At 43.0% G+C, this 9,257-nt stretch overlaps 1 protein-coding gene across 2 annotated transcripts; it reads left to right on the top strand.

Annotated features, from left to right (window-relative positions):
- The first annotated feature begins 7,861 nt into the window (after positions 1 to 7,861).
- Positions 7,862 to 9,257, top strand: LOC110016581. Of its 2 annotated transcripts, none has more exons than XM_023963700.1 (5): positions 7,862 to 7,910; positions 7,994 to 8,046; positions 8,131 to 8,565; positions 8,644 to 9,143; positions 9,213 to 9,257. In XM_023963700.1, exons 1-4 carry the CDS (start codon positions 7,882 to 7,884, stop codon positions 9,129 to 9,131), a joined length of 1,005 nt encoding a protein of 334 aa, XP_023819468.1. In that variant the 5' UTR covers positions 7,862 to 7,881; the 3' UTR covers positions 9,132 to 9,143; positions 9,213 to 9,257. The 2 variants fall into 2 exon arrangements, with proteins under 2 accessions (XP_023819468.1, XP_023819467.1); XM_023963699.1 differs by having other exon boundaries at positions 9,193 to 9,256.

The following is a 9,257-nucleotide window of genomic DNA, read 5'->3' as shown; positions in this document are numbered from 1 at the left end:
TTTTGAGCCAGGTTCCAGCTCGGATGAGGAAAACAAAGACGTACATGAATTTATTTGTCTACAAGGAGGCATCAGAATGGAGCAGAGCAGGGAGCTTATGGCTTGACGATTGTAGTTTGTACATAACACCTCCAAGTTCTTTCAAACAGCGTGTTTTCGCCTGATCCTGATTGACATTCTGATTTGAATAAAGAAATACTCAGAAATGGAGATTTGAGCTAAATTTTTCTTATAAATGTCCTCAATCATTAGAAAAACGCCACAACAACACGTTAAAAACACCAAAAACACATTCATTTTCTTTGAAGTGGGTCTTTAACCCAGCTTCCGCTCCAGCCTCTGACTGCACAATATAGGGTTGGGGGTCCAAACCACATGACTGATAATTGAACAAAATGGCTAACAAAGATGTTTTTTTTCTTTCTTTAACTATTGCACAATTGAAAAGTATTAAAGCTAAAAGTAACCTTTTGTTTTGCTACAAGCTCAACACTTAATACAGAAGGAAAGAAAATTAAGAACAAATGTTTTGTGTATTTAAAGCAAGACAGATTTTCAGATGAATAGTAGTTTAATCAACATTGCAAACATTTTAATAAAAAAATTGGTTTTCAGATAAAAAACGTAACACATTTCAGTTTATTGGTCAGACTACCAGTTGTACAAGCAAACAATCAATATAACAAGGATTTTAAAATATATAGATATATTTTTTTTATATTGTAATAACAAAAGCTAGAAAAAGATTCCTTATACAGACTCTTTTTAAAACTTTAACCAGCATAACTGTGTTTAGAAGTCAATTATTAGCATTGATGGATGTCAAACAAACACATTAACCCAAGTAAAACACATAAACTTAACAGCCATTCATCCTGTTAATTGAAAGGCTGAAACACAAAGAACTTAGAGATGCCAAATGAACCGCTGAGACTGAATGATGGGCTCTAAATATCCAAGTCATAATCTTAGAATAGAACTGACTGTTGTACCTCACATCCATCTCAACCCACAAGAGTTGGCAAAAACTTATCATTTGACTTTATTATCATTTGGAAATTTTAAGATTTCCCTTTTAGGTCCTCATGTGCATTTCCTTTAGTGCAAAAATAAATAAATACTCGACAAATTAGGATTAGATTAATTACTGTGAAACAATCTATAATTTATAAATTTATATTGTATATAATTTATGTAGATGCACGATGGGGCAGTGGTGATCCTTGTGCTATCCTAGGCACTTAAACGTTGGGAGTTGGGTCATTTAGACCCACTAGACAGTGCTCTGAACCTTTTTTCTTCAATGATTTGTGATCTTCACTGGTGTCCATGGATTACATGACATCTTTCCTTTTTTTTTTTTTTTTTTTTTAACTTGTTCTGTCCAACAACTGAGCAAACAGATTAGAGCTGAAGGCTTTTTGTGTTGGACAGGTTTTACTATCACAAAAAGAGGTTATATAGCTTCGAGAAACTAGAGTGTAGATTTGTATAAACCCCTTTTTGTCGTATTGTTTTTTATTTATTTGTTACATTTAGTGTGTGTGGGGAGGGAGAGGGGAAGAATGTGAGGGGAGGGTGGAAGAGAGTAAAAGGAAGAAAGGTGAAAAGGTGGGGGATACAAGCACTGATTTGAATAAGTTATTATTTTAAACTGTAACAATTATACCAGATCTGCTGGAAAGACGAATTTTACATCAAAGGTGAAAATCTGACACGAGGATGAGCGGAAAAAAAAAAAAATCTGTCCATCAATACACTGTGGGTAAGGAGGAGGGATAAAGCAGACAGGGAGCAGTGTGGCAGTGTGCACGTGCACGTGGGGGTGGAGATACATGCATGCTGCCGACGTGAACCGTGTGTTCATAAGGGGAGCCAGATCCTACCCAGCCAGACCAGGAGAGGGGAGGAGAGCCCCCCAGGCCAGAAGTCCCCCCAGCACCCGGACCCAGGCAGCCCGGGAGGGGAGGAGGAGGGGACCGCCCACCCCACCAGCCAGGGACAGAGAGGGCCCCCCTACAGGGGGCCCCCCCAGTGCCCAGAGGCACAAGCGAACCCAGTGTCTGGCCCCCAGGCCACGAGACAGGAGCGCTTAGCCATACCAGGCGGCAGCCATGGGGGCCACCGGGCGCCGGACACCGAGACAAAGGCCAGGGACGAAGCCAGGGCCCCCGGGACCCATGAATCGGCCACCCCCCGACCAGCGCCCCGTCTCCGCAAGCCAGCCCAGGCACGCGACCTAAGCAACCCAGGGATCGCCACGCACCCACAGCCACCCCCCATAACCCTACAACCCTACACACTACGACCCCCCCCCCCGCCATAATATCTGAGCCCCCCTCCCCAACCCTCTCAGTGCCCTCCCCTCTCTGTGATGGGGAGGGAAAGCCCCAGAGGGTCCCAGCGAGCCAGCCCCCAGGTCAGTCCTTCCCATGCACTCACACACACATACTCACAATCATCTGGTTACCCTCCCTCCCCCCGCCGCCACGCAGTAACCCCCCCCCCCCCCAGCCGGCCGACCCCCAGCGCCGTATGCCCGACCATTCCCGCAGCTGACAGGATACCCATAAGCCCGGCCGCCCTGAGAGGACCAGGCGGGTGAAGGCCGGCGCCCCCCCCCCCGACCCCACCCATGTATGGAGGTGTGGGAGTGCTGTGTGTGTGCTGCAGGTAAAATAGGAGGTCCCCAGTGTGGGGGGCTCCACCGCTGCCAAGCCGCAAAGCCCCCGACATGAAATATTTCCACCTTTATCCACCTTTGTAATAGTAGGAAGAACACGTCAATGTAAGGGTGGGGTCATAAGATAGCACAAGGGGTATAGCACTCTAGCCTCACTGGTTCAAGTCCCGGCTGGGGGACCTGAAACAGAACAGCAATGGGGTTCCTTTATGTGTGGCTTTTGCATGTTCTCCCCGTGTATGTGTGGGTATTTTTTATGGGGACTCTAGCTTCTTCCCACCATCCAAAAACATGCTTCATAGTTTAATTGGTTACTCTAAACTGTTCCTCTGTGTAAATGCTGGTATGGGTGTGTGATTGTGCCCCTGCGTCAGACTGCCAACCTTTCCAGGCTGTACCCTGACTTTGCCCATGAGTGGCCACTCCGTGACACCAAACGGGACAAAGAGGGTTTAGAGGATGATGAATGACTGAAAATATAATTTACAACAGACAAGCTCTGTGCCAGAAGGCAGGGCGGGCCCGCTGCAGGACAGGGTGCTATCGTATTGTTTAGGTTTCGCATTTGGTATTGTTCTGCCCTAAAATTACTAAAAATGGAGATTACAGTAGGTCAACAAATAAATAAGGGGAATGTCATCAGTGAGTCAAATGCAGCGACAAACATATCAGCTCCGCCTATCCGTTTCAGAGTGTTCACCACTGCACGGCAGCACTAAGACCCCAGATGACCTTGGATATACCCAAGCAAGTGTGACTCAAACGTTATCCAGCTCAATAATTCTCTGGACAGAAACACAGTTTCTCTAATTCATGGCACCAAAACAGATCCTGGTGAGAATTTTCAGTACAAAGTGATGCTGCAGACAGTTTTTCTCATGCAGACGTTAATTCATTTTTCTTAACCGTTTTATCCCTTTCGGGGTCACGGGGCTGCCGGAGCCTATCCCGGCCACTTGTGGGCGAAGGGAGGGGGGACACACTGAACAAGTCGCCAGTTTGTTGCAGGGTAGAATGTCCTCACTCACACACCCATTCACTCCCGCATTGACACCTATGGTCAATTTAGAGTTGCCAATTAACCTATGAAGCATGTTTTTGGATGGTGGGAGGAAGCCGGAGACCCCGGAGAGAACCCACGCATGCATGGGGAGAACATGCAAACTCCACACAGAAAGGTCCCCCACTGATGTTCTGTTTTTCACGTCCCCCAGCCGGGACTTGAACCGGGGGCCTTCTTGCTGTGAGGAAAGAGCGCTAACCACTGCGCCACCGTGCAGACATTTCATGACAATTTGATTTGATCTCAGTGATGCTCGGTGAATTCTCATTTTTTATGTTTTATATACATTGAAGGTGTGAGCAAAATTTGAGTTTCTATTGTGAGAGTTTAGATTAATGTATTTTAAAATATTAAAGGAGACATGTTGTAAGTATGCTGCCCCAAAATGAGCAATAGTCCCCTCAGCTAAACTCCTCTGGAGCCATATCTGACAACAGACTATATTAGAAACTGCATGAACAATAAAGAACTGCAGAACTACAGTAAACACATTAAATCCTTGGAGAAACCGCTGAGCCTAATAAAATCTGACCTTGTCTGCTCTGTAAATTGCACAACATTGCCCTCTGCAGGAGAAGCAAAAGCATCTCCTTTTCTTTAAACTAACGGAACTCATTCTTACTTTGTGAACAAAAGGAAGGATATCCTATAAATAAAAGATGGAGGGAAAATCGCCATTATACTAAAATAACTTTATATCACTACACGTTTAAAATTAAATTAAAATGTTTGCATTTGTATTTTAAATCTTCATGGTGAAGGTTAATGCAACAAGTTTTACTAATTTTAGCTGCTTAGCTCAAACGACGAGGTTTTTATCTTGAGGGATACAAGTCCATTTCTAAAAAAATCTTTCTGTTGCAGTTTTCCTCCTTGATGAGGTATTTTCACAAGTGTGGAGATGGAAATGATTTGTTGAACACATGCTGCTTCAGCTTTCAAACGATGCTCTTGAAAGAGCGGAGCACTTTGATGGTGCCAACTTGTTATGGACGCTTCTTGTTAAGGAGTGACCTTCCCTGCTCACCTCGCCTCTCTTGTGCATTAGAGGAAAAACTGTTATTGCCTAAAGGCGGTGTATGTGGATCAGGTGCATGTGTGCGTGTTTGTGCGTGTGTGACCACGCTCTGATGGCACGTCGGACTGAATTAGCCTCCTGGTGACGGCGGCCTGGCACACACTGCCGCCTGCCCTCTGCTCACCACCACACATACGTGCCCATGATTAGAATTAATAAGCAGCGCTGCCAATCATGCTTTAATCACAATTACTCTGCATTTAGGGGGCGAGGAAAGGTTACAGGCACCTGGGCTGCAGGATAGCCAATCTGGAAGAGCTAATAATGTGAGTTTGCACAACTTGTGCATGCATGCGTCCCTTAATGGACTTATTTTGACTGCAGGTGGATGCAGATGGTCGGGTAAACCTGAGACTGACAGATAGGATGTTTTGAGAAGGAGACCAGAAGACAACTCATATAAAAGATACATTAAACAAAATTCTGTTTAAATTTTACAAAATAAAACTTTTTTGCCAGACAATTAGAGACTGAGTTTAGAGTTTAGAACCATTACATACAAGAAGACAGATGACAAAAAATATGTGTATGTTTTTGTAGCCATTTTTCACTGAACAAATTGCATCAATGTATACTTTTCTTACCAAAAAAGGGGGACAAAAGCATTAAAGCTTGTTTTTAGAATGCCTTTAGATCATTAATATTTGCTCTCCATAAACACTCACTGAGTTCTGTTACTGCAGGTTTACCAGCACAATTATTTTTTTTGAAAGTCCCACTTCGATCATCTTTTGATCTGCTTTAAATTGGTATTTTAATTATTATTATGTTGTTTTTAGCAAAAGTTAAAAATAAAACTGTGGCGTTTCCTGGGACATCGTTTCTGCAGAGCGGCAGGAGTTTATTAGAAATATGCCTATGAGTTGGAGGCTGGACCATTGGCACGGGGCAACCCTGCCCCCACACCCTGTTTACACGCTCTCCCGCTGGCTTATAGGATCATCTGATTCACTTTGCTTGTGTAAACATGTGCAGTGTTGCCTATCATCATATCAGAATCAACTGGAATGATTTTAATTGCGTCAACCGTTGAAGAGACACAATAGTTGAATGAATGTCAACACTTGAGCTAAAGCGGTGGTGTTAAAGGGTTAAGCAGAGGTAGATGGCTTGAATTCATGCACATATTGTTTAATAGACCACAAGATATTGGTTTGCCAAGGAAAAATGTAAATGTATGCAGATGAGGACTATATTTCAAGTGTTTCTTTGAATACTAAATCTTTAAAACCCATTTTGTTTTCCAGATGATTTAACCTGTGTTCTGTAACAGCCTTATAGGATCTATACTCTTGCACCCATCCCCAGGATGTTACTCCGTTTACCTTCAAAGCAAATTGAGATCTTGGATTTCTTTATGATGATCACAGGAAAGACCAGGGTGAGCATGTGGATAGAGATGTGCAGAACACTCCATAATTCTCCTGCACAGAGTCCAAAGATTCACCAAGCAGCACAGAACAGATTATCAGTGGAAATTATATAAAACCATCCGGAAACACTAGATTTTAAATTAAAGAATGACTTTTTCTTATAAATATAATACTATCAAAACCACTAACATTTGAATTGTTGCTGTTCTGCAGAATTTCACACTGCCTATGGCCACGAGTATGACCACCGTTGTAAAGGGGCCAGTGCTGGAAACATAACAAAGAGACAAAGATTACAGCAAATGGAGCAGAAAGAAAATAACGACCCAGACAGTGACAGTGATCATGGTGACATGTTTTAGAGGTGCGGTGAGTGAGTGAGATTGAGGTTTGAAGAATTCCATTATGGTAAATGGCTGCTGTCTGTGGTCAAAGTCAGTGTCTTCTTTGAACCTGGCAAGTCCAGAGATAGTTTTAAAGATAAAATGACTATAACCAAAATTATATGATGGCCATAGTTCATTTAAGCTGATATACTTTCAGATACTAAAGGAGATACTTGATGAACAAATGAAATCTTGTGTCTACCATTGATAAAGAAATGGAGCAGAATGACACAGGATATCTAATCTAATATATGGATGCACAAAGCCACATTTTGACAGACATAAAGCCAGTATGAAGATAAGATTGATATGACACCGCCTATTTCCACTAACTTGAGTTTATGACTTTCAGATGCTCCCTTGAGGAAGTGACTCTGTTTTAGTTTGACCAAACCCTTTTAACAGCTTTAAGCCCACAACAATAAATTTCCTCTTTGGTCTGACAGATTTCATTTTTACATTCACAATACAATATCCATGGTGTCAGTGCAATCCTGTACAACTTTTCTTTCAATTTTGCTAGTTTATGTTCGCTTTGATTAATTATCCTGGAGCCGGTTAGTTAGTTTGACAGGTAGTTAGATGGACAGACTGACAGACGGATGGATGGATGGATGGATGGATAGATGGATAGATGGATAGATAGATAGATAGATAGATAGATAGATAGATAGATAGATAGATAGATAGATAGATAGATAGATAGATAGATAGATAGATAGATAGATAGATAGATAGATAGATAGATAGATAGATAGATAGATAGATAGATAGATAGATAGATAGATAGATAGATAGATAGAATAGTGAACATTTGAGCTGATCCTGTAGTGATAGTTTGTGTGTGTTAAAAAAAATAAAAACTAGCAAAGATATTGTGGTGGAAAGATTCCTCCAGAATCAGCTAAACAAAACAGAAAAAATGTGAGTGATGTATTTTATTTTAGTGACCCACAGACAGGTACTTTCCATGGCCCTGGAATTTGAGACCACTTAATTATCAGACTAAAGTAAAAACAGAATTAATATTTTTTTAAAGAACAAACAACAACAATAATCAATAAAAACCTATTGCAGCATAAGTTGGAATAAAGGTTAAATATCTAAAAAGGAAAAAAACTCACTGTAGTCTTTTGGTGGTCATCTTTGAAAGAGCTAAGAAGAAAAAAACAATTACTAGAGAGAGTTTGTCTCCAGCAGCTGTCTGTTGTTAACCCATTAAGCTCTGATTGGTCAGGACTGATCTCTGCTAACATTGATAAACCTTCACCTATGAACCTTTCAGTACTGTGGCCTTCATGATGGAGACAGCAAGGGTTTTCCTGGGGTAGGACAGAGCAGGAATTTTTTTTTTTTTTGCATAAAGTTCATAATCAAAACACCATTTTGTTAATGTTTTTATTCTTTCAGGTTCTCTCTTTTTGTTCTTCTGGTTGTTCCATCATGTGGTTTTCCTGCCAAAGGTGCTCTTTCATTCCCTTTTGCTGACACATCAACATAAATGGGATGTTGATCTTCTTCAGAACTTGTGCTCTTTCTGCTTTCAGGCTCCAAATCCACAGATCATGGCAGCGGTGACCAAAAAGCAGCAACTAACTTTGCTTCCCACAGAGGAGCTCAGATGAGCCGCTCTGCTCCTGTGCATTACAGCTCTCATTCAAGCGGCGTCTCTCAGCCAGTTCCAGTGTTTGTGCAGAATCCTGGTGTCCCTCAGTTTGTTCCCATGGTTCCATCAGGCAGCAGCTTGAGCTCTGCTGTGGCAGGATACCCTGTGGCTGTTCAGACAGGATCTACTGTTCCTGTGTTTTCCGGTGTTCCTGCAGCAGGAGTCTCTGAGGCAGTTCAGGTCCCTGTGCAGGCTCCTGGTTTCTCCCAGTTTGTTCAGACGGGCCCAGCAATGGTTGGCTCTGCTTCCCCTGTGTTTGTGCTGCATGAAGGAGCTGGTTCCACACAGCCTGGACCTGCTCAAGCTGCTCTGCCAGGTGACTCCTCTAAAAAGCTGCTGTGAATGTTGTTCTCCATGAATCCTCCCCTTTCTGACAAGTGTCTTGTTTGTCCAGAAACCCAGTGGGCTGTTGCTCCTCCATCTTTCTCTGAGCAAGCAGCAGCTGATGCCCAGGCTGTGGGCTCCAGTGACTTCCTGCCACCAGTCCCTGCCCCTCCAGCTGGCCCTGTCCTCCAGTCTGGAGAGACTTCCAATATTGTGAAGGAAGCTGAACTTGGCAACTACCAGCAGCAGACGGAAGAGTTTGGTTACCCGGCTGAGGCGGCGCAGCCTGGAGCTGCTTTCACCAGCGTGCTTGTTCCAGGCCAAGGACTTGGTGGCTTCGGGGGTTCTCCTTATCCTGGCTTTGACTACAGGCTCCTGTATGGTCTGTACCCTCCTGGCACCTACACCACCTTCAGCCAGAACCATGAGAAGGGCAAAGACTACTACCAATCCATCCACTACTTGAAGGAGCATGTTTCTGAAGACCAAGGTCCTCAACAGCAGCAGCAGCAGCAGCTTCAGCAGAAGGTCTTCCATGGTCATCCCCAGAGATCTTGAGTGGGCCAATTGGTATGTTGCTCACAGCATTACAGTAAACTGATTCTTATGTTAATTGAAGGTTTTGTATTCATCTTCCAGGAATGATTGCTGAAATTGCACAAATAAAAAATTATTTAAACAATT

Source organism: Oryzias latipes, chromosome 15 (assembly GCF_002234675.1).
Source record: "Oryzias latipes chromosome 15, ASM223467v1".
Classification (NCBI taxonomy): Eukaryota; Metazoa; Chordata; class Actinopteri; order Beloniformes; family Adrianichthyidae; genus Oryzias; species Oryzias latipes.
Note: the sequence above shows the minus strand (reverse complement) of the source record. Positions and strands in the feature narration are given on the sequence as shown.

Excerpts from the sequence above, each read along its gene's own strand:
- LOC110016581 (XM_023963700.1), top strand. The coding sequence starts at position 7,882 with ATGATGGAGACAGCAAGGGTTTTCCTGGG. Across the intron at positions 8,047-8,130 it reads ATGTGGTTTTCCTGCCAAAG|GCTCCAAATCCACAGATCAT; the intron begins GTGCTCTTTCAT and ends TTCTGCTTTCAG. Across the intron at positions 8,566-8,643 it reads TGCTCAAGCTGCTCTGCCAG|AAACCCAGTGGGCTGTTGCT; the intron begins GTGACTCCTCTA and ends TTGTTTGTCCAG.